General features: G+C 42.7%; 1 protein-coding gene across 2 annotated transcripts in view; it reads right to left on the bottom strand.

Moving 5' to 3' along the window:
• Positions 1-5,086: 5,086 nt before the first annotated feature.
• Positions 5,087-26,382, bottom strand: part of LOC140426248 (ERI1 exoribonuclease 3-like) — a 632,563-nt gene continuing 611,267 nt past the window's right edge. For both annotated transcript variants that reach the window (XM_072510772.1, XM_072510770.1), the window contains exon 8: positions 5,087-6,669. In XM_072510772.1, the coding sequence (XP_072366873.1) occupies positions 6,587-6,669 (83 nt within the window). In that variant the 3' untranslated portion in view covers positions 5,087-6,586. The remainder of the gene's footprint in view (positions 6,670-26,382) is intronic.

Here is a 26,382-nt window from a genome sequence, read left to right as displayed (position 1 = left end):
TACTTTTAGGTGCGTGATTGGCTTCAGCGAACTTTTGCGACATTCCCGGTGGTGATTCCATCCACTTTGCTGGAAAGGACTGTTTCCTGTGTGGGGCCAGAGGAGGGCCGAAAGCTCGGATGGATGGATCCTGGGGAAGGAGCAGGATTCAGTGGAGGAGGTGAAGGCTATTTGGGAGGAGGAGCTTGATCCCATTTTGGAGGAGGAAGAGGTGTGGAGTGAGTCTCTTTGTCGGGTGAATGCTACATCATCCTGCGCGAAGTTAAATTTGATACAACTTGAGGTGGTGTTCAGGGCACATCACACGAAGGCCAGAATAAGTATTGTTTCCGAGGGGGTTGCGGATAGGTATAAGCGATGCTCGAGAGGTCCTACGAACCATATGCACATATTCTGGTCCTGCCCCAAGTTGGTGGGTTTTTGAGGGCCTTTTTCTAAACACCATATTGGCAATTTTAAATGTAGATTTGGAGCCCTGCCCATTAGTTGCAATTTTCGGGGTGTTGGACCAGCCAGAATTGAGGATGGGTGTGATGGCAGATGCCTTGGCTTTTACCTCCTGTTGGCCTGGCGGTGGAACCTGGTGAGTTGGAGTCAGGCGGCACCATCCAGTGCTTCAGCATGGCTGGGTGATTTGATGGGGTTTTTGCATCTTGAGAAGGTTAAGTTCACAAAGAGGGGAGCGATTGACGGGTTCTAGCCCAGATGGTGTCCGTTTATATTGCAGTTTGAGAATCTGGTCACTGTTAGCTGTTGTGGTGAGGTTCTAATTGTTGGGTTGGGGGGGGGTTGTTTTTGGTTGGTGGGATTTGTTGAGATTGTTGATACATGCTTTATTGTTTGACTTATTTATATATAAACTGTTAAAATCTCAGTAAAGATATTTGAGGATGATTTTGGCTCTGACCATGGAGTCCACTCCTGTTTCGGCAATATTCTCAGGCCTGCAGCATTGGTTTTTCACTCTTCTCACTTTGAACTGCCAGGCACTCGGAAATCACCTGTAACTATGGGTATTCTGAGGCCTAAAAATGCATCACGCACTGTGGATGGAAATGCAACTTCGATAAATTAGAGCTTTTTTTATAAGAGCTGTGAAGTTTATGGAATGTGATCTGATAGATTTTAGATTATGAAGGGGTATGAATGAGATGGTAACAAATTGGCTCTAATGTAACAAGCAGAAAGTTCAAAAAGTGCTTTTATTCAGTGACCAACATTTGGAATTCTCCACCAAAGATCTTTGTTGAAGCAGTGCTTATAAATTTTCATAAAAGGGAATTAAATAATTATTTGAAAGAGGGAAATATTAAAAGGTACAGGGATTGAGTAGGAAAGTGACATTTGACTAGTTTACTCATGAAGAAAATCACCATTGTACACTTTGTGGGCTGGTGGGATAAAATCATCTGTATCGTTTATGGCAACAATGTAAGATCTTTTTTGAGCATCCCATAACCCCCCATTGCATTGAAAGTCATGTGGAATTTCAAATGGCCACACTTATTTGAAAATTTAAATAACGGAGTTAACGTTTCCCCAACTTTAATAACTTAATATTTCAGGGCTAGCTTGGTCCTACAATGTGTAATGCAAATGTTTCTCTCAAAGTATGTTATTTCTCACTGTAATAACAATCATTTTTATTATTGTCACAAATGGGCTTACATTAACACTGCAATGAAGTCTCTGTGAAAATTCTCTAGTCGCCACACTCCCGCACCTGTTCAGGTACATTGAGGGAGAATATAGAATGTCCAATCCATTCAACAAGCATGTCTTTCAGGACTTGTGGGAGGAAACACCACCAAAAAATGGTTTGAGGGGCAGCACGGTAGCATAGTGGATAGCACAATTGCTTCACAGCTCCAGGGTCTCAGGTTCAATTCCCGGCTTGGGCCACTGTCTGTGCGGAGTCTGCACGTTCTCCCCGTGTTTGCGTGGGTGCTCCGGTTTCCTCCCACAGTCCAAAGATGTGCAGGTTAGGTGGATTGGCCATGCTAAATTGCCCTGAGTATCCAAAATTGCCCTTAGCGTTGGGTGGGGTTACTGGGTGATGGGGATAGGGTGGAGGTGTGGGCTTGGGTGGGGTGCTCTTTCAAAGAGCTGGTGCAGACTCGATGGGCTGTATGGCCTCCTTCTGCACTGTAAATTCTATGAAACCGGAACACCCGGAGGAAACCCACGCAGACACGGGGAGAATATGCAGACTCCACGGTCACAGACAGTGACCCAAGCCAGGAATCAAACGCGGGTCCCTGGTGCTGTGAAGCAACAATGCTAACCACTCTGCTACCGTGCCGCCCAAATATATTGTGTAACTGTCTTACTTTTTAAAATAAATTGACAGGTGCATCGATAAACAAAAGTTTTCACCTTAATGTTCACCGAGTGTTCAGTGCCATCACTTTTATCTCCGAATTTAATGTTGCTTTGAAAAATAACTCTATAATGCTAAATTTTAGACAACTGTCTTGATAAATTTCAGTTATAGGCACATATTCTATTTTTATAACCAAGTTTTGTAGAGATTTAGACGTAATGGAAATCAACAGTGGTGATCCTTCAGCTTTAAATGGAAGCCGTCATTTTAAAAGTGGTGGAAGCATTAACATCAATAATGTAAAATGTATTGACAGAGGAAATCGTGTGTTCCATCATAAGTTGATTAAAGGATGAAGTAAACACAATTTTTAGTGAATAGATTACTACATTTAACTTGACAATGAGATTATTAAATGGTTTGTGAAGTTTCCAGATGATCTATGAATGTATTGATTATTTGTTTTGTGAGGTACGATGTTGACCTGAAAGGCAAAAAAGTTAAGATGACATATAGAGTATTTTTATGTTTTGTTTGATTTTGGTGCCTTAGGCGTACTACATGAGTGCCGCTGTAGAATCTACACGATTTATAATAATGGGCAAGTTTTCCCACTTCCTGCTTCATGTTTCTGTCACTCTTTGATATTGAGCTTAACCTTGGAACAACAGTTCAAAGGATAAAAAACCTTTCGAATACACTGGCTAAATTCTGGTGTACTCCTAGATTGTTATGTTGTGCAATTTAGCCATAATAAACTAAACATATTCCTTTACAAGATATTTTTTGGAATAAGCTGTCTGCTATTTTAATTTGTTTTGTTCGTTCATGGGATGTGGATCTCACAGGCTGCGCCCATCTTGAGGGAGCAGTTAGGAATCAGACACATTACTGTGGATCTGGAGTCACAAGTAGGCCAGAACTGGTAGATGGCAGACTTCCTTCCCTAAAGGACATTAGTGAAGCAGATGGGTTTTTACGACAATCGACACTGGTTTCATGGTCATCATTAGACTTTTTTTTCTTGAATTCAAAAGTGGTGGGATTTGAACCTGGATCTCTGGTTTACTCGTCCAGTGACAATGCCACGATGCCACACCTCCCCTCAATGGGCAGATTTTCCCACTTACTGCTTCCTGTTTCTCTCACTCTGATATTGAGCTTAACCTTGGAACAACAGTTCGTAGAAGGATAGAAACCTTTCGAATACATAGAATTGGGTTGGTCTTGCTCTTGAGCTGTGATTCAAATCTGCATGAGGTCAGTACTGCTGAAGGGATAACAATGTCTGACCTTTCAGGTACTAATGATTAACCTTGAATAGGTAGCTTGGATGATGTGATAAAAACAAATTACTGCTGATGCTGGAATCCAAAACCAAAGAGAAAATGCTGGAAAATCTCAGCAGGTCTGGCAGTATCTGTAGGGAGAGAAAAGAGCTAACGTTTCGAGTCCAGGTGACATTTTGTCAAAGCTAAAAGACAGAGAAAGTGGGAAATATTTATACTGTGGAGTGAGAGAATGAAAGATAAGTCAAAGCCACATAAACCCAGGGAAGAGAGTGCTAATAGCCACAGAAACCAACGGAAAGAGTGCTAATGGCAGTCCCCAGAGAGAACAAAAAGCTGTGAAAGGCCAAACAGCAGAGAAACTAACATCAGAGGGTAAAATGTGGGGGGAGGGGAGAGGAGGGGGGGGGAGAGGAAGGGGGGGAAGCAAAGGGGGGAAAAGGTAAGGAAGGGGTGGATAAGATAGGGGGGGGTAAGTATATATAAAGAAAGACAAGAGAGAAAGAAATGGTAAAAAAAACAGTTAAAATAAAATGGGATGAAAACAAATGGGTCGAGGTGGGGTAGAGCTAATCATCTGAAGTTGTTGAATTCGATGTTGAGACCATAAGGCTGTAGCGTTCCTAACTAGAAGGTGAGATGTTGTTCATCCAGTTTGGGTTGAGCTTTACTGGAACATTGCAGCAGGCCAAAGACAGACATGTGGGCATGGGAGCAGGGTCGTGTGTTAAAATGGCAAGCAACAGGAAGGTCAGGATCCTGAATGCGCACAGACCGAAGATGCTCAGCAAAGCAATCACCCAGTCTGCGTTTGGTCTCTCCGATATAGAGGAGACCACATTGGGAACAGCGAATGCAGTAGACCAAATTGAAAGAGGTGCAAGTGAAACGCTGCTTCACCTGGAATGAGTGTTTCGGGCCTGGGACGTTAAGCATGGAAGAGGTAAAGGGGCAGGTGGTACACCTTCTGCGATTGCATGGGAAGGTGCCATGGGTGAAGAGAGAGGTGTTGGGTATGGTGGAGGAGTGGACTAGATTATCTCGGAGGGAATGGTCTCTGCGGAATGCTGACAGAGGGAGTGAAGGGAAGGTGTGTTTGGTGGTGGCATCATGCAGGAGTTGGAGAAAATGGCGGAGGATTATGCTTTGCATACGGAGGCTGATGGAGTGAAATGTGAGATGATGTGGTTTATTTTAGTCATTTCAGAATAATTTCACATAGAAGATGCTAAATTGAACTTTGGGATAATTTGCAGGTACATGTTGGATATTCCGTGTTCAGATGTTATAGCACAGAACATGGTAGTATTTGGCAACTTTCATACAGAAATTAAGTTGTATTTGTATTGTGGTAATCATCAATTTTAATCAACAGGCTAAGATGTGGAACTATTTTGTAAAATAAGCAAATGATACACTTAACCGAGTATTTAATAACTTGCAACACAGAATATATATTAAATTAAGAAATAACTGCATTTCAGAACACCATTTTATTATGACAATGGGTTCACATGATAAGGTTCAGTCAGCACGTAATTTTAAGCAAAGGAATAATTAAAGAATAATTGAGAATTAAGGCTGAACTATAGATTGCTTTTCCCTTTACAGATAACTGTCAATCAGAAGCAGACAGACAAGTCCCCATTGCTTCAGTTATTTGCTGATGCTTTTCCTTCACCTATATCTTTCGCCTTCCCCATAATTTGGAGAGAAAAAATGCTGAATTACATCTTCCACCTGAATTTTCATACAAAATTCAGCACCTTAATTTGGGAAAGCCACCAATGTTGCAGGTGACAAGTATTTTTTTTCTTATCACTTGAAAACGGCTGAAAATGTAATTATGGGAAAAGGTGAAATATGGCATATAAACAATCAAATCCTTTAAAATGGACACATTTTAAAGTGAATTATCACATAATCCTCAGATGGTAAAAAGGGAAATATAAGTACGTTTAAATGGGAATTTGTAATATCAGATGGGGACAAGGAGAAATTTATTTTTTGCACAGCATACCATGAAACTGTGAATGCAATTATAAATAATGTCCTCCTGTTTTGCTACCAGAGTGCACAATAGAATATTAGGCCACTGTGTTTAGTGTCATTATCTGTCTAGGGTGGGTTTCCAGTTGAATCACGATTACAAAGTTTGAGCCTGCAACTGTGAGAGGACGATGTAGCGGTTGCTGCAGTAAGAAATCCTCTGTGGGACCATGAAAAGAATGCTGATATTAAAGACAGTACAGATATTTTGGCTAAACATAAAGCTAGGCTGAAGTCTTCAGGGAGGTGAATATTTGGGCCCTTTGTACAGGTCACTATTACAGACCTTATTTCTTCAAATATTGAGCTAGTAGGCTTTCTGTCAAAGCAAACTGGGATTATCTCAACCCTCTCCTGTTGGTCCTTGAGGGAGATCTTGTGGGTTTTTCGCCCAATTTCCCTGCTGCCATTTATATGTAACGTAGTTGTGACGTTAACCCTGGCAGTATATAGGAGAAAATTCAATCTTGAGTTGGGAGTGTGGTGGGAGGCCTTTGTGACTGATTAGCCTCTGATATATCGCACAATACTAGACCAACAAATCTCTCTCAGTAAGCTACCTATAAACCCAGAATTGTAAAGCACAAAACATGCTAAGATAGGAAACTGAGATACAATTAAGAGTATCAGTTTACACAGTTTAAAATTTTTGACAATTCTGAAACATAATCTTCCCTTTCAAGTTTGTAATTTTTAATTTAAAAATAGCGTGTTTTATGAGTTAATCAGCAGCAGAATTATGCACCTAATGAAACAAGGAACATCTTAGTATAGTTAAATTGGCTCATGCTGTTATAACTGAACTAGATTATTTTTGATGACATCCAACTACAATTACCAATGCTATACATGGCTTAACTACTTTTACCATATACCCTTGTAGGCATTTTCAAAGCAGTAAGGACTGTTCTTTTCTTCTGCATGCTCAGAGATTTGATCCAGTTTGTTTGAAAGTAAATCCTCTTCGTGCCAGTTCCTTCATTATGTTGGCAATGTTCTTGCAGTCATCTGTGGGGAACATTGTTTTAAATGTTGGAACTATAGTTTTATTCTTTACAGCGGAAAGATAAAACAGACACAAACTACAATATAAAATGAACAGGCTGAGGAATGTAATGAGGAGTCATCAAAGAAAAGCCTCACAGCTAGAAGCTGAGCAGTGCTGTCCTATTTGTACATATCCCTTTTGCTTGTACACCGAGGACACATTCACCTATTGCATGACACAGCGTGGACAAAGGCTGGCTGAAGAAAAGATTAATTGACACCTTGCAATCGTTTGACAATTAGAGAAAAAGATAACATGAACTTCACTTTATTTTGTTGGTTTTGTGGAAGAGCGAAACAGTACAGGGTTAGCAAGCATACAGTAATACTGCACTCAATCGTCCTTGCAGATATGTAAATAGGCCTGCTGCCCAAATGTTCAACAAACAGATTTCTATTGAGAGCTCTGCCACTATGTTAGCTTATATTTTGTTTATTTGAATTTCCTTTTTAGGGTTTGAATGAGACATGAGCACTGATTTAAATCTACTTCCAACCCAGTTTTCTAGCATTAAAAGCTCATCCAGCAGTTGACGATTGTAAAGCTAAACTGCATCCGTTGGCCACTCAAGTGTCCCCGACAAAATTTTCATGCGAGCGTGGAAATGGGTCAGAAGACCCCTGCTTTTTTGCCCATTCTGCGAGTTTGTCAAAGTCTTATAATTTGTTGCAGTCCTCTCCAGTGTTGATTATTCCCCATGGCGTGTTGTCTGCAAATTAAAAAATCGTGGGCTGGATTCTCTGTCAGCGGGATTGTCCCCTTCGCCGGCAGCGCACTCAGGCCCTCGGATTTCCCGACGGGAAACTCCATTGGCCGGCTGCCGGGACAGAGGATCCCGCTGCCAGCGGGGCCGCGCCGCACCAGAAAAGGTGCGGCGAGACGGAAAATCCCGCCCAACAATTCTGATTCCAAAGTCTAAATCATTACTATACATTCTGAACAGCAATGATCCCAGCACTGATCCTATGTGACTTCAATTTTCACATTCTGCCACACTGAACAATTTCCCTTTATTCCTATTCTCTCCATTTTGTTTTTCAGCCAGTTAGCTGTCCCATAGGCTAAATATATCATTAAAAAATAAATGTTGAGTACCCAATTCATTTTTTCCAATTAAGGGTCAATTTAGTGTGGCCAATCCTCACCCCTGCACATCTTTGCGTTGTGGGGGCGAAACCCACGCAAACACGGGGAGAATGTGCAAACTCCACACGGACAGTGATACAGAGCAGGGACCGAACCTGGGACCTCGGCGGTATGAGGCAGCAGTGCTGACCACTGTGCTACCGTGCTGTCCCAGGCTAAATGTCTTATGATGCTGCATCCTCTGATCTTATTTATTAATCTGTTTTGTGGTGCCTTATTGAGGTCCTGCTGGAAAACTAGATATGTTATATCTACTACATTACCCTTATCTCCTCTCTCTATTACTGCTCCAGAAGGCTCAAATGAGAATAGTCAAACAAGACTTACTTTTTGAAATCCATGTTGACCATGAGCAAACCATGCACTTAACACACTCTGTCCAGCAATAGTGGTCATGGATCAGTCAAAGTACCTCAAGAAGAAGTAAGTTTCTCCTGAAATATCAACGTTTAGAAGGCTTCCCTGGGATTCTCGTCCCCATCCTTTCAGCTACTATCACAAGCTGGGTTTATATTGGAGCTGTGGAATTTTGAGACTCTCCAATTGGAAAGCTGCTTGAAATGTCTAAGTGGCATTGAAATCTGGCTCAATCATTAAAATTAGTCTGGCCTTTCACTGCATCAGGCAGCTACAGGGGATGTTCTGCAAACTTAGTTCCAGTTTTGGGTGGAAGTTCAAAACTGCCTCTACTACGCAGTGCCATTATGCAGCCTAAATCATAGAATTTACAGTGCAGAAGGAGGCCATTCGACCCATCGAGTCTGCACCGGCTCTTGGAAAGAACACCCTACCTAAGCCCACACCTCCACCCTATTCCCCATAACCCAGTAACCCCACCCAACACTAAGGGCAATTTTGGCCACTAAGGGCAATTTAGTATGGCCAATCCACCTAACCTGCACATCTTTGGATTGTGGGAGGAAACCCACGCGCACACAGGGAGAACGTGCAGACTCCGCACAGACAGTGACCCAAGCCGGGAATCGAACCTGGGACCCTGGAGCTGTGAAGCAATTGTGCTAACCACTGTGCCACCGTGCTGCCCACAAATATTGAACGATGACCAATAAAAACAAAGATAAACTATTTGGAAACAACGCACTAGTCAGGTTGGTGTCCCTACGTTTCAGTGAGTAAGTACATTGCCTGATGTGTGATTGAACCATACAGAGAAAGAGAACCCCAGTAAAAAGAGAAAATGCTGGATATATTCAGCAGGCCTGGCAGGATCTTTGAGGCGGGAAACAGAATTAATGTTTCAGGTTGTAATCTTCCATCAGAATCAGTTCTGTTTCTAATACTGTTTCCCTCCCCATTTAAGAGCCATGATACATGAAAAATTCATGACAACAACAAGGATATAATTCACCACAGGACTAGGGAGCAGAAAAAAGAAGAATTTTGAAAATTCCTGCTCTTCAACACCATCCAGTGATTCCTATTGGAAAATGCATTTTGGATTGGGTTAGGACAGGATCAGAAAGTTACAGAAAAAGCTATAACACAAAATCCAACCACAAGGCTTACATATAAGAAGAATCTGGTACAGACATGAATGTTGATCTTTTATTAGTTGCTTCTGATGCATTGAGTGCCATCTCAAACATGTGGAAGCAGTAAGGTTTACAATATAAATTATTGGGGACTCTGAATCTTTCCTACAGTATTTTCAAATTTGAAGTATTTGTATGAGAAATAAAAAACTGTTGCCACAGCTATTGATTAAATTAGTGTCCAAAAAGGTCAATAAATGTCCTGACATTTATAATTTTTAAAAAGTGATTTCTAATAACTTCTGTTAAACTGTGTTCCTATGGAAGTATAATTGCGGCGTCATAAGGATAAACTTCTAGTGAGGAAAGCATTACTGATCTCCAGCAGTTTACTGCATCTCTGGGTACAGCTTCATAAGACTTTGCACTGCAAAATTCTGTATGAGGTATTTGTGTGGTTGTTTATATGTTGTGTATGTGGGAGAAAGTGAGGAGGACAAGACACAACAGAAGTGTATGGTAGTAGCCTTGGGCTTTGAGAGGCCTAATCCTTTCCATTTTCTTGTATCCAAGGTTACCTGGCTAGTACTACTGAAGAAAGTAAAGGAGGTGTGACCTTGGAGTCTTTCTAGAGTTCGTATCAGAAGACGCTGGAGATTTCCTCACCAAGGTTTCCTACCCCTTGTCCATGTTTAGCGTCTGTGCACCCTTGGTGATATTAACTTTCATCTAACTACTGCCACCACACACTCTCCATCCCAATTTGTCTGCACTCCCATCCTTCATTCAACATTACACTGAGTGCTTGGCGCCTTTGAGGTTTTTCTCACTGACAAGTCATCTTCAATTATTTCAAAATCAAAACACTGCAGATTCTGAAAATCAGAAATAAAAGCAGAAACTGCTGGAAGTTTGGGTTTACATGGAGAGTCATCAACCTAAACGTTGGGCTCAAATTAATGAGGCAAAAGAGGTGTCATCTCCCCCCCCCCCCCTGCTGGGATGCAGGTGAGAGGCTTGCATTGTCTCCGTTGGGGAAGATTCCATTCAGGCACTTATGGTCAGCAGCAGGTTTCCCCTGGGATCAAGGACCTTAGGAGTAGAATTCCTGTCTCCCTCCCCGAGAGCCACTTGCCAATCAGAGGTCAGTGCCATTGCTGTCTATGCTATTGTGGGACATGGTGAATGCTGCCAATGCACCCACCAGAGGCCCAAAATCAGCGAGGGACCCAGACCACAGGTGAATGTGAGCTGCCTAGAGGTTGAGGGAGAGGTGGAGGAGCAGTAACGACAGGGGTGTGAGGGTGTGTGTGTGGCACTCAGCATGCCCCCACTTCCCATTGCTGGATCCCTCGATTAGACATGGAGTGCATGACAACAAGGGACAGCCTAGCCCTTCTCCACGAGTTCTGTCCCGGACTTGTATCTGGACAAAAGCGGGTAGGTGAAGGGGTTGCTACCTCCAAACCTGCCATGAGGATGGCATTAAATTTTGCCCATTAACTGTGTCTCTCCACAAATGCAGCCTGACCCACTGAGTGCTTCCAGTGGGTTTTATTTGATTTATCTGATTTTATTTCTTCAATTCTTTGCTTGTTTTATTGAACATCCACATCTTTCTGCCATCCTCCAAACCTCTTAAATTGACTCCCAATATTAGGAAAAAAAGCTGCCTCCAATTGAGTATTAGGGCATCGTTAACAATGTGAAAATCATTGTTAATTGCGGCTTCCTTGTGTCGTCAGCAAACTTAAAGACACTTAAAGTAATTTGTCTCAGCCTGTTTCTGATATAAGGTAGTGAGATTTAGTTGTGTAAATGCTAGGAGTTGATCTACAGACAGCAGTTTCCTGGGATCCAAACTAAACCAGTGCTAGATAAAAGTATCTATTAATATATCCCCACTACATCACATGAACAGCAACTTAACATATTTACTTTAGCTCTCCAAAATATTTGGCTCTCACATGGAGTTAATGCTCAGACCTATCGTTTAGACCAATACCATGTCATCTGGTACTGGGTGGAGTGCTGCACCATGTCCTTAGCTTATGAGTTTATTGGATCTTTGGATTTTTACATTGTCATAAGTCCTAATGAAGCAGAACATAAAGAAGCACACAGTAACTTTTTGTTTTGTAAACATAGAGCTGAAAAAAAAGCCTACAAGAACAGCACTTGCAGTGACTTCAACATAGATTTTTCCTCCAAAGGGCAATATAGGGCTGTAACAGAGATATAAAATGCCACTTGCCAATGAACCCTGAACTGAAAAATAACACAACCCACCAGCTTGCATTTATTTTAATTTTACTGTGCTTAGCCATCCATCTCCAGTCCATTATTGCTTCTGCTGCTTTTTCTTCGCTTCATCTGCTCCACTATTGAATCAGTGGATCTTTTTGGAGCTGCTCTCTACCTTCACTGACTGGCTCATCGCCTACACCAAAGTTGTATTTTATTCAATCTTTGAGGATTGATTTCTTCTGGTGGACGACCAATTAATAATTTTTGGTCAAGTGAAAAATTGACTTGCTCAGAGGTCAGCAACTAACTATTAAAACAGTAACTATTTAATTACTTTCTAACATTGAGGTGCAAATCCTTTTTCTTTTGTGTATGTTCATGGTGATTAATACTGCTGGAAACTTTTTATGTTTGCTGTGACCAGGAGGGAAAAGAAAGTTTAAATGATTCTGCTCTGGCAACTTTTACCTCAGCACAAAACAAAATGATTCTTTATCTCTACATTCACTAATTACAAAGAGAATCTGAGGACAGTTATCTGTGGATGCTCATTTTGTATTTATTTCACTTTTATCCCCCCCATAATCTTTTCTTCCTCTCAATGGGAGAAGAAATTACAAACTAATGAACTATGTAAATAAAAGCCCCTCAAAATTAATTTTAAGTTAACGCACCCCCAACAACCACTCTCAAATCAAATATTTCATTTAAGACATTTGACATGTAATTTTTAGTAGATTGCAAAACAACATCTCTTTGGTGATCCTCTATTCCTAAACTTCAACATGCCAAAAGCAAAAATAATGGCCTGGATTCTCCGACCTGGCGGCGGGTCGGAGAATCCCCGGGGGTGGCGCGATAATCGTGCCCTGCCAACGGCTTCCCCATTCTCCAGCGCTGATTCTCGGGCGGCCGCAGGATTCCAACCACGACAGTTGACAGCAGCCCCCCCGGCGATTCTCTGGGCCCCGATGGGCCAAGTGGCCGATGAGTTTGGCCGAATCCCGCCGGCGTGGGTTACTCAGGTCCCACACAGCGGGCCTGGAAGGTGACTGTGCGGGGGCCGTCCTTGGGGGGGGGGGGCTGGGGGGATCCGACCCCGGGGCGGGGGGCCATGGTGGCCTGGCCCATGATCTAGGTCTACCGATCGGCGGGCGGGCTGGTTCCGTGGGGGCCTACTTGACTCCACGCCGGGCCCATGTAGGGCTCCGCCATATTGCCCGGGCTGGCGCGGAGAAGGGAACCCACATGCACGCGTGGAAATACGCCGGTCGTTCCACGCATGCACGGAATCACGCCGGCCGTTCATCGCATGCCCGCGCCGACTGGAGCTGAGGGGGCCACTCCAGCGCCAACCAAGTCCCCTAGGAAGGGGAGAATTCCCCATTATTGGGGACCGTTGACGCCGGAGTGGTTGACGCCGCTTTTCAACCTGGCATGGGGACAGAGCCCCATTATTAGAGAATCCCACCCAATATGCTGCAAAACCTCAGTATGTCTGGGAACATCTGGGGAGAGAGCATCAGGGATAACATTTTGAATCAAATATGACCGTTCCTTGGAACTCCTGGTTCTGAGTTCCACCTTAGTATCACAACATCCAATGACGGGCTGCCTACTCCAAACTGTTCTCCAAATGCTAGTTTTGGAAGAGTTCTGGTTGCCTCTCTTGGAAAATATCCAAACAAAGAATGATGTTTTATTATCGATGGAAAGAAAGGTAGTCTTTTTTTGCTGAACCATCTTTCTGCTAGTAAATCACAGATGCACTAATGACTGCTATGATGTTCACAGCCCAGTTTAGGCTGCCCTCCCAGCTGAAGGAATATGTGCTTTTAGTGTGAAGAATAGTAATGGGAATAAAAAATGGGAGGAATTTTCCCAAAAAATGGCAAGTGTCAGGGTTTGATTGAAAACCAGCGTATTTCTCTCCCACCCATACCCCTGCTGTCATCGGGGCTCCCCTCTTCCACCCGCTGTCATCTGGGCTCTCTTGTCTCTCTCCACCACCCTCTCCTGCTGCCATCGGGGCTTCCCTCTCCCATCCACACCCCAGCTGTCATCAGGGTTCCCCCTCTTCACCCCCCTCCCCTGCTTTGTCATCAGGGCTCTCCCCAGACCCCCCCCCCCCCCCCACCCCCCCCCCCCCCCCCCCCCCCCCCCCCACCACCACCCGCACTGTCATTGGGTCTTTCCCTTTCTGGGCGCGAAGCTGATTATGTCCTCGGTGGGGAAGATCTGAAACAGATCTCATTGCTGCAAATCCCGTTATGGCTCTCTCATGAGATTTAACACCCATAAAGGGATTTTCACCTCCATAAATGGGCCCGCTAAATCCTGTCCAATGTATTCACAACAGTTTTGGATGTCAGCCATAGCTAATATTTGTCTTTAGACTTTTTAAAGATGGGCAAGTTGTCAAACTCGGTTGGGGCATTGGTGTGATAAATTACATGGTACCTAATAAGTAGAGGTTACAATCATTAACCGTTGGCCATAGTGTAGCTGGAAATGTCTATACATCTGCCTGTCCTTCTGAGCAGAGCGGAGGAAGTAAGGTTTGAAAAGTCACAATATAAAGAAAATGGGCAAAACGCATCAATATTTTTTTAACGTGAGAACATCAAGACTGAAAATCAAGAATCTATCATTTAATATGTTCTTTAACATTTTTTAGATAGAGCAAGCTTGTAAGTGTTTGATTTTGAGAAAGGGGCCCATCAACAGTTGAGCACCTTATTCCCACGTGCTCAACCCTTCATTGAAAGGTGGCCAAGTTACTTCATCATTAACCTGCCAGATCAACAGGTGCCAAATATGAAGGTAAGAGTCTAATTTAGAAAGAAGAAAATAAGATTTTAAAAAACACCTAAATTTCACTTTAAAATGTATCTGCCAGTTCACTGTGAACTAGTGTAAACAGTGAGAGAAAAGAACATATTCTTTGGATGAAAGAGAGTTTTTAAACACAGAAGTGTATGTCATGAGTAGTTCAATCACAGAGAGTCATACCAATGTGAAAGGTACAGAAAGAACAACTCAGCCAGAGAAAAGACAGTTCCATTAGTATTTTCAATGGTTGCAGTCAGTTGTAAAATAAACAACTCATCAGTGATTGAGGTGCAGTTGAAGCTGCAAACTGTTGTAACCCTGCAAGTCAGCCAGTAATGCCTTTAGAGCTTGCCCTGATCCATGTTTTGTGCAGCTAACTGACCTATGAATTTATTTGCTTTATGTATTGGTAACGGAGATTGATTTTTCTGTGTCCTCCCATATTCTATGTTAGGTGACGGAAATGTGCACTGGGATGTCATAAAAATAAACTACAATTCATCTGAAACAGTTTCAAGATTCCTACATCAAAAAGCACTGCTAAATTGTTTTAGATTGCTCATTATACTCATTGCCGTTATCCAGGTTAATTATAAATCTGTTACAGCGGAGAAAGCTCAGTGATGGTTTTTAACTGAAATGATCATTTTACCCATTCTGCATTTAACATTTCTGTAAAGATTTTTTAATGAAATAAAAAGATTAAAAAGGGAATTAGAGAAACAGAAGCATGGCTAAAAAGGAAAAGGAGACCAAAATGAGAAGAGTTTAAAACCTGGCTAACATCAAAGCTGGAATGATTAATCTAGATTTACTAAAAAGAAATATTCACTAAAATATGTGACTAATATTTACAGGGTTAAGAAATTCATTTTTAAATGCTGAGAATAATTCCAATTGTTTCAAAGGTTTAAGAAATAGACACAGATTTTAAAAAGATAGTAAAGAAAATAAGAATGGTACAGTGCAGCTTTCAGAAACTGGCACTGCAAAGTGTAATTTTTTTCTTGATGAAGCTGAGAGAGAAGTGATTCTTCTTCTCCATTCAGGACAGTCCAATCCTGTTGGATTATGTTTTTGCGTGGAGGCTTGATGTCTCCATTTCATTATGGTGCAGTAATCTATCATGCTGTTACCGTAAGGGTGACTTTGCCCAGCTGTGTGTGGCAGGCTATAGTGGTGCCACGCTGAAAAAATTAAAATGAATGGTACGGGAGAAGAGATCTGCATCACCACTGATCTGAAGATGATAAAGACGCCCCGACATCCATCTCTTCACTGTAAATTCAGAGAGTATTTTATAATCAGGCCCCGGCAATAATAATGTGAAATTAGGTCTCTCTATCAAAGGGGAGGCCTTTTAATCATAGCTTAAAGGGTGCTGCACTGTTTATCATAATTGAACTGTATCTGAGCTAATTGTAGCCATATTTCAATGTCCTGATGCACAAGTGATGCTGTATGTTAGGCTTGTGTTTGATTGAACCAAGCTAAAGTTGAGACAATGAATGCCTTAGGTATAAAGTGGAAGTAGACATATACTAAGTGATATAGGGGCTTTCGATCTTCCATTAGTGGCAAGGATTCCTTTCAGAACAATCTTGCTTCCTTTTAACCCCTTGAGCACAAGCTTACTTTATTTTAAATGTTTCTTGCAAAGAGGCCTTTGCACAAAGAAAATGTTTTTTTTGTGGACACAATGGAGCACATTACTCGGATTGCATTAAGGATTACTAACTCTCGAATACATATTCTCAAAAAATCAAGTGGGTTTTCTGATGGGCAGGTGAAGAGGTGAATAGAATTACTGTTTTATATTTTGCGAACAAGGATATGAAGTGTAAGAAACAATCATAAAATCTCATCTGAAACTACAGCCCCGATCTGAACTAAGGTAGAAATCAGGTACAGGCTCCTTTTCTCCTTCTGGCTCACCTGAGTATGAGGCCTAGGAGATTTTAATACCCGGATATCTTGGAAATTCCTTGACACCGCTTGCTGCTGATTCCCACCTGAAGGCAGTGAGATAAAGAAAATGTCTGGGGGCAGGAGTGCAATTTTGTGGAATGGAGGGGATGTTGGGCCATACCACACACATGTGCACACATTATATCCAGGAAGGTATGTGAGGATATAAGGAAAGAACATAGGAATAGAGTATGCATTCAATTAGATCAAATCCAAACTGTATTTTAACTCACCCCACCCACTTTGGCTCTGTAACCCTTAATACCCTTGCCAATCAGTTTTGAAAATTCACAACAGCAGGTGGGTGGGGATGGGGGTCAGTAGGCCCAGAATATTCTAGGGGAGCCAGGAAACGCTGACAAGAATTCTTTAAAATGTTTTTAAAAACCACTGACCCGAGTCTCCTGCAACAGGATGCTGCCGAGCACTGGCTTTTGCTGGCTGGTAGGCAAGGATTAGACAGTCCTTAGTCAGCTCGCTGTTAAATTGGTGTATGCAACCTAATGATATTATCAGGATGTGACTGTGCATTTAAATTAGGCCTCACTTCTCTGTGGTGATTGGCCTTGCTGTGTCTGTTTTCGAGAAAGTAAGATGGTAGGGAGTTGCAGAACAGCGCAAATCCCATCGGCCATCTTATCATCCACCCCAGCAGTAACGTTCCACTTGGGGCTCGGAAAGTGTTAAAAAACGGTCTCAAATTTCTGGTTCTTTTTCCAGTTTATGCTTCACCATAGAAATTATCACAGTGCATTTCAAGTGCCAAAATATTTACTTGGAAGAAACACATTTTATCAAATAAATGACAGGCATTTCTGTAAAATTAAAGCAAAATACTGCAGATGCGGGAATTCCAAAATAAAAACGAAAAATGCTGGAAAAGCTCAGCAGGTCAGGCAGCATCTGTGGAGAAAGAAACAGAGTTAACACTTCAAGTCCATAGAACTCTTCTTCAGAGGGATTTCTCCATCTTTTTCTTTTATGAATTAATATAACTGCATACTCTTATGCTATGTGTGGGGTTATATAAGTACTCTGCACCAACTTCTATTAGGTAACTTTGAGTCCAGCAATATTTTCCGAGTCCACTAAAGCAGTAGTCCACCCTAGCAAAGGGGACAAATTGGGCATCTATGAATTCATAGTGAGACTTGTAAAATGGAATTGTGCAAATATGTTTAAATGTCCACCACTAGTAGAAAATATATTCTGCACAATGGAACAATGCGTCTGTGTGGAGTTTGCACTTTCTCCTCGTGGTTGCATGGGTTTCTCATGGGTGTTCTGGTTTCCTCCCACAGTCCAAAGAAGTGTAGGTTAAGTGGATTGGACATTCTGAATTGCCCTTGGTGTCCAAAGATATGCAGGTTAGGTGGGGTTACGGGGATAGGGCAGGCAAGTGGGCCTAGGTAGGGTGCTCTTTCACAGGATCGGTGCAGACTCGATGGGCCGAATAGCCTTCTTCTGCACGTAGGAATTGGATGGTTCTATTCTATGGTTACTGGAAAAGGTTTAGGGCGGAATTTAGTTTTCAGTTTTCATAGAATTTACAGTGCAGAAGTAGGCCATTCGGCCCATCGAGTATGCACCGGCTCTTAGAACGAGCACCCTACCCAAGGTCAACACCTCCACCCTATCCCCATAACCCAGTAACCCCACCCAACACTAAGAGCAATTTTGGACACTAAGGGCAATTTATTATGGCCAATCCACCTAACCTGCACATCTTTCGACTGTGGGAGGAAACCGGAGCATCCGAAGGAAACCCACGCACACACGGGGAGGATGTGCAGACTCCGCACAGACAGTGACCCAAGCCGGAATCGAACCTGGGACCCTGGAGCTGTGAAGCAATTGTGCTATCCACAATGCTACCGTGCTGCCCAAATTTAGGCGAAGCAGTGGATTTCTTCCCCAAATGTATCAAAGGAGATTTCTAATTAAAGGGATTCTGTCATGTTTCAGAAAGGCTCAAATGGGCATAGATCCCTGAGGCTGCAGAAATCACAGGATTGGAAGTTGCTCCCTGGGTCTTGGACTATTCCTTGGAGGTCCTGTTGTGAGCAGATCTTTTCCAAGGATGCGAAGGCCAGCCTCTCAAAACAAGCAGGCATGTCTGCTGGAGGTTAAGGAAATCAGTTACAGGAATGTAATCCCTCTAAGCTGAAGACATTGCACCAATGTGAAGGGCCTCAAAGGACAAGAAAGGCAAATGGCCTTCTTGGCACTTTTACAGGTGCCAAGACCCACACCCTGACTTTCTTAGTATTCTCCTGCACAGCACTCATCAGAACAAAACATCTTGCAACCCCACTGATTCCTTTCTTTCTCAGCACCTTACATTCTAAACTGGATAGCCAACATCACAATTATTGCTCTCTCGCGTCAGTTCCTCATAATCAACTTCCATAAATGTTGCCCTTCCCTCCCCTCCACACAAGCCATTCCTAACACTCAAAACTCTTGCTTTCTCTCCTTACAGAATAGAGCACATCATTACTACAGGAGGTGGAAAACCAGGTGACTGGGATGGTGGATGGTGTGCCCCTCCAGAGTCAGACAACTTGATGGTCACTGGCAATGTGTGGTCACCTAACCCAGGTGTGACCTGCTCTGAGTCCCCCAAGGACCTGTTGCTTAGACATGTGAAGAGAGCAGATCTTCAGCTTTTAAATCTTGCATTGGTGCTCTTATCTCCTTGGAGCTGGATTTCTGTAATGAACTGCTCAGCCCTGTGGAGTAGCATGTGATTGAGGAGATGCAAGCTCATGTTGTTGCTGGCATTTCTACTGGTGCTCCTCCTGTTCCTCATTGAACTGCAAAGCAGTGCTATGTAAGCTGCTCCCATGCCATGGTGAAGGCTGGCAGCTGGAAAGTGCAGCTTAAGGTGAGTAAAGTGTGAGACTGGTGAACTGATATCCAAGACATTGAGCATCTTTTGTCAAGCAGTAAAAGCACCCTCAGGAAACTGTTGTGAGCGGCAAACTCTCACCAGACAATGGCTGGAACTCCTCAGTTTTGCTCTTTGCCAAAACTGACAGGCTGGGGAGGATTTGAAGAAGCACTTCCCCCTGTGTACTCAGTTGGTTGACTCTGGTGAATTACTGACAGTTTGGGAAACAGATGTTAAAGTCAGAATGGTTGGTCCGGACAGTAATGAATGGCAATTACTTATCCAATAGCTTCAAGGGGGTTTCCTGTTCACTTGCAAACTCACCCAGGTGAAATCCAGAAGTGGGCGGGTTGATGCTGGGATCCCGACCCAATGTCACTTTTAGGGGATTTAATTCCCTGCACACCTAGACACACTTCCCCTTCACGCTTAATATTTTGCCCTTGCAATCTGAGAAACAGCAAAATAATTGCCATCTAATTGATCATCGGATGTCTTAGCCTTGAATTCATCTGAAGATGTGCACAAATATAACGTTTGGACCATCTGCTTTTAAAGTGACAGCCTAGGTTACACATAGCAGCATCTTAGCAGCAGAATAATACATATTGCATTAAATTGTAGAATACTCCTAATCCTCATGAACTATCCTGCACAGGACCTACGGGGTGGGAATGATTTTCGTCCAAGTGGTCCTCGCAGAGTATGAGCTCCCCTGCTAGGGGCAGGAGGACTCTAATTAACCAATGTATAAAAGTTAGCCAGTAAGGCATCAACCAGGAAGAGACCTGGTAGGGATCTACCAGGAACTGTACATACCGTATTGTAAATAAATCTAGCTCTTTACTTGGTGTGGATTCCCTGTTTCCTTATTAAACGTGAGGAAACATTGCATCCTTCAACTTAGTTTGATCAATGGCATGGGAGATGAGTACATTGTGTAGAAAATGAGCATGTTGTGCCTACAAATATTTTAATATGTTGGTAGGGAACTGCTGCTTGGTGGGTGAAGTGAAGACAGCACAAGCTCACTCAAGTATTTTCTCATGCCTGGACCAACATGTAATTTTCCTCTGCTGGCTGCGCTTCTTGCTATTTGTAAATTGAAATGTGCCCAGTACCAACAAGTGAATTCTTACCAAAACAAATTTAAATCCTACCCTACATTAATGGCTATAGATTTTGCAAAATAAGGCAATCCTGTTTTCTTTGGCTTTCCTATAATGCACTATTCTTGCAGTGACCAACAGTTACAGTTGTTGAGTTTGTGAAATGTACAATCACCAATGGTGAAACGTAATTACCTATAAAACTAACCGAATATAAGGAGGATTATGTCTCATTTCAATTTGCTATTTTACATTACTATTAATTCTTTTATCAATTCTTTGCGGAGAGACACTCAAACTTTAAAAATGAAAAAAGAAACCCCATAAAATATGAATTGTTCCAATTACATGAATAACATGAGGAGCCAGAGGATGGGGAGAGTTCTCTGTACATTTTAAAGACTGAAAAATCATAGGGCGGGAATTCCCGTCTTCCCGGCGATGTATTTTCTGTCGGTGAAGGCAGCCTACTATTGGCCGCTGGCGGGATCTTACTGTCCCGCCGAGGTCTATGGGGTTTTGCACTCCGCCAGTGGGCAACGCGCTCTGTGGGAAGGTCCCCATCGGGGGGAGCGTATGATCATGCCGGCAGGAAGGATTATGGCCATAGGGATGGTGTTTCTTCTCGATTCAGCTGCTCTTTCATGCCATCATTTGCTCACAATTGGTGTTACTGGTGCAAAAGATCACATAATTGTAAATGCAAATCCCATTCAGTACAAATGGTGCTTCCATAATCTTTTCTGCTAGTTCAAAGTCATTGTGCCACCCACAAGACAGGCCATGCCCCCAGAATACATAAATTACAATTGGAAAGTACTGTTAATTGTGCTTGTTTGCAGCTCTTGAGGAACAAAATTAAACTGGTTCCCATTCCTTTGGGGACAAGGACACTAATCAGCAGGTTCTGAAAGCTTTTGATTGTACTGTTTTTAATTTGCTAAGGACCTGACTACTGTTCCCCAATATCATTATCAAATGTTTCTTTATATTTTTCAAAGTAATTTTACAATTTAATGCAATATGTATTATTCAAAGTAATTTTCAGTCATTTAAAATCGTGTTACTCACAGGTGATAGATCAACACTGATTATTCGTGCTTTTATTTGTGATAAATCTATTTTCAGTTGTACTAATCAAACATCACCAAGTTACTACCTTAAATATAATAATCCTTTTAAATCATGTCAAGTCTTTAAGCAAAATATATATTCAAAATGCTTAAAAATGAACTCAGATTTAGCATTCAATGATATACAAATCAGGTCAGAAAAACAACACTTCTCACTTGGGCGGCACGGTGGCACAGTGATTAGCACTGCTGCCTCACAGCGCCAGGAACCCGGGTTCAATTCCGGCCTTGGGTCACTGTCTGTGTGGAGTTTGTACATTCTCCCCGTGTCTGCGTGGGTTTCCTCCGGGTGCTCCAGTTTCCACTCACAGGCCAAAGATGTACGGGGTAGGTGGATTGGCCATGCTAAATCGCCCCTTAGTGGCCAGGGATGTGAAGGTTAGGTTATGGGGTTGCAGGGATAGGGTGGGACATGGATCGGTGCAGATTCAATGGGCCGAATGGCACTGTAGGGATTCTATGATTCTAAAAAAAGTGCAATTTGCACTTGGATCACTATTTGCATCCATAGCTGAAACTCTACCCCAGAATATTTACTGTTTTATGTTTAAGTAGCCACAGGAAATTATCACTTTATAAACTTGCAATGATTACACACAGCTCAATGGTTAATTGTTAAGTAGCAGTTGCCAACTATTTGCAGAATTCTTACTTTGATGTTTGGCAAGACATCTAAAAACATAATAAAACTCTCTCTGTTAAATCCATTGTGAAGATTATTAAATAAAACCACAAATGAATGAATATTTGGTCACACAGACCCTTTTAATTTTAAAAAAAGATACTCTTATCTGGGGTAATGACCAGACCTCAAAACCAAAATAAGTGCCAAATGTTCCCATTCTATTACAGTCTTCGGGAAGTGGGATCTCGATGCCAGCACTTCCTCTCTTCTCAGTGACCAATACTGCAAGCTGACTGATAAATTACAGTCTCTATACTGCCAAGTGGAACATCAAACATCATAGTTCTAAAATCAAAAAATGCTGGAAATACTCAGGACAGGTAGGATCCTGGAGAGTGACACAAATAATGTTTCAATTCGATGACCTTTTGTCAGAAGTGGAATAGAAACACGACTGTTTGAATGGGTTAGCTCTACCATCCATGAGCTCTCCCTAGCGAAACTATAAGAGGCAAGATCGCACCCGAGTTGTCATGGGAGTGTCCCTGCCAAGGCCAGAATTTATTGCTCATCCCTAATTGCCTCTGAGCAGGAGATGGCTCATCGTCTTCTTGAACTGCTACAGTCCACATTAACTGTCCTTAGGATGTTTCCTTCCCTGTCTCGTGGGGAAGAGGTTTGACCAATACATTTAGGATAATGCAGAAATGCAAAATCAGAAACCTGAGCATATAGACACAGATATGCATACAGTGATAGTACAGCTATAAAACAGACTGCAGCACCAAAAAGGAACCCACTTTGCTGCGCTGCTAATCCAAGTAGCGCTATTGTGGGGCGAGGAAGGGCATGTCTTCACAAGGCCATGTCTCATGTGGTTCCAAATGGTCACTCAGAGCTGCAGTGCCACAAAGTCTATGCATAGCTTCCACCTGCAGCTACATGAAAACCAATTAACTTGAGGACAGGAAAAATAAACTGAAGGAAAAAGGTGAGGCCTTGATGAAAAAGAGAGAATTTGCTCTCTAACATGTCAGTCAGGTGTATAAATATTCTCAGCTTCCTGTCAGTAATTAAAACATTTACAAAGCTCCAGCAACGGTCATTGTTTAAAAAAGACTAAGATTTAATGGCATTATTGTAAAATGGATTGCTCTGAAAGATTCTCTATTGGAAAACCACATTGTATTGGAAGGAAAACCTGTTATTGTAACTTGCTGTTTATTATCACCATGGGAAACATCATCAGGAGTAAAGGAGTACAATACTGCTGCATTCTGGTGAAACATTCTGGTGAAAAATTCCTTGAAGTCTGCAATGGGAAGTATTCTGTACTCATTATGCTTGCACATTAAATCTGTATAAGCAACATTAATTTTTCAAAGGCTGCTATTAGTGTAACTGAAGATATTTTATTATGAATTAACACACAGAAGCATCTCTTTATGGCAGTTTTAGAGTCAGCTCTTCATGTGTAAAAGTCTACCATAACTCCCCATCAAAAGGTTAGTGACATAGATTCAGATCAGATCCAGCAGCTCACAACTGATGCTGTGGGCCAGCAGAACTGTATCCCACCACAATCTGTAACCTCATGGCCCAGCATATCCCACATCCTACCATTCCCATCAAGGCAAGGAACCAATCCTGGTTAAATGAGGAGAGTAGGAGAGCAAACCAGGAGCATGTCTAAAAATGGGGTACCATCCTGGTAAAACTACTACATGGGACTACAAAAATGCTCAACAGCAGAAGCAATATACTATAGGCAGAGCCACGCAATCCAATCATCACAGATCTGATCAGCTGCTTGACACATCAAGTTATGAATGGTGGTGGACAATTAAACAACGAATGGGAAGAAGAGCCCCCACAAACATCTCCATCCTGAATGATGGCAGAGCCCAGCATGTTAGTTGAAAAAGACAAAGGGGGGATTTTCCAACCCCCCCAGCAGCATGTTTCACAGCAGTCGGAGGCCATTAGCCGGTGGCAGGATCTTCCTAATCTGCTGTTGTCAATGGGATTTCCCATTGAATCCACTCCCCACTGTCGGGAAGCCTGCAGTGGAGTTTCACCGCTGGCGGGACCAGGAGATCCCGCTGATGTGGACAGCTGGCAAATCCCCCCGCAGGTTGGAAGCATTTGAAATCACCTTTGGCTGGAATAGTTGAGAGAATGATCCAGCCTCCTCCTGAGGTCCCCAGCATTACAGATGCCAGTCTTCATCTGATATGCTTCATTCCAGGTTACCAAGAATACAGCAAAGGCATCAGTCCTAATAACAACCCTACTGTAATACTGAATATTTGTGTTCCAGAATTAGTTACACCCCTTGTCAAGCTGTTTCAGTACAGCTGCAACATTGTCATCTACCCCAAATTGTGGAAAATTGTCCTGGTATGTTCTGTCCAGCAAAAGCTGGATAAATCAAATATGGGCATTTATTGCCCCATCAGTCATCAGCAAAGTGATGGAAGGTGTTGTCAACAATGTACCAAGCAGCTTTTGCGCACCAATAACCTGCTCATTGATCCTCAGTTTGAGTTCTACCACAGTTTATTACAGCCTTGGTCCAAACATGAAGAAAAGAGCAGAATTGAAAAGGTGAAGTGAAAGTGACTGCACTTGACACCAGGGCAGCAATTGACTGTACTTACCACATAAAATTGGACAATGGGAATAAGGGGGAAAACTCCAACTTGGAGTCCTACCTATCATAAAGGAATTTGGTTGTGGTTGTTGGAGGCCAATCATCTCAGCCCTAGGACTTCGCTGCAGGAGTTCTTCAGGGCAGTGTATTGGGCCTAACCATCTTCAGCTTCTTCATCAATGACCTTCCCTCCATCATATGGTCAGGTGTGGGGATGTTTGCTAATGATGATGGACAATAGAGCCTCCCAATCTTCATTCCCAAGGTGTTTTTTAGAAAGGTGAACGCGGTGATTTCAGGGTTCGTGTCAGCGGGTAAAACCCGTGGGTGAAGAAGGTATTGGAGCGTGATAGGGGGTTCTGAAAGTAAGGCTGGTACCGAGTCCAGAGGTGGCGATTTTTGATGTGTCAGAAGATCCGCGAGTCCAGGGGGCGGGAGAGGCCGATGTTTTGGCCTTTGCCTCCCTGGTAGCCCAGAGACAGATCTTGCTAGCATGGAGGGACTCGGAACCCCCGAAGTCAGGGGTGTGGGTGAGTGACATGGCTGGGTTTCTCAGGCTTGAGAAAATTAAGTTCGCCGTGAGGGGCTCGATGGAAGGGTTTGCTCGGAGGTGGCCGCCATTTGTCGACTTCTTTGGTAGGAACTAAGCTGTCAGCAAGGGGTGGGGGTTAAAAAGAGGAGGCAGGGGGAGGTGGACAGGGTTGGGGTGGGTTGGGCTTTTTTTTGTTGGGATATTGTTTATGTAAGCCATGTTGGCTGATATTGGGGTGTGTGGTTGTCCATTGTGTTAACATTGTGCTAAAATTCATAATATAAATGCCTCAATAAAATATTTTTCAAAAAAATGATGATGGACAATGTTCAATTCCATTCAGAACTCCTTAAACAACGAGGCCTTAAACAACTGTGCCTGCACGTAACAAGACTTGGACAACTTTAAGCCTTGGGCTGATGAGTGGCAAGTAATATTAGCATCACACAAGTGGCAGGCAATGACCATCTCCAACAAGAGAGAATTTAACTATCTTCTCCTGGCATTCCACAGTATGACCACGGCTGAATCCTCCGTCATCAATATCCTGGCAGTTACCACTGACTACACACTTAACTGGAGCAGCCAAAAAAATACTATGGCTACAAGAGCAAGTCAAAAACTGGGAAATCTGCAGCGAATAACTCACCACCTGACTCCACAAAGGCTATCCGCAAATCTACAATGCACAAGTCAGTATTGTGACAGAGTCCTCTCCATTTACTTGGGTGAGTGCAGCTCCAAATATACTCAAGGGTTTCAACATTATACAAGAAAAAACAGCTTGCTTGGCTGGTACCCCATCTAACACCTTAAATATTCACTCCCTTCACCACTGGCAAGTTGGCAGTTCCTTCTTCAAAATGCACTGGATGAATGCAACAAGGCGTCGATGGCAGCAGTTTCCAAACCAGTGATGTCTACCACCTAGATGAACAAGGGCTGCAGGCACATAGGAACACCATCAACTTTAAGTTCACCTTGAAGTCATACAGCATCCTGACTTGGAATTATATCACTGTCATTGTGTCCCCAAACCCCC

Source organism: Scyliorhinus torazame, chromosome 7, assembly GCF_047496885.1.
Source record: "Scyliorhinus torazame isolate Kashiwa2021f chromosome 7, sScyTor2.1, whole genome shotgun sequence".
Classification (NCBI taxonomy): domain Eukaryota; kingdom Metazoa; phylum Chordata; class Chondrichthyes; order Carcharhiniformes; family Scyliorhinidae; genus Scyliorhinus; species Scyliorhinus torazame.
This window is presented reverse-complemented; position numbering and strand designations above follow the sequence as displayed.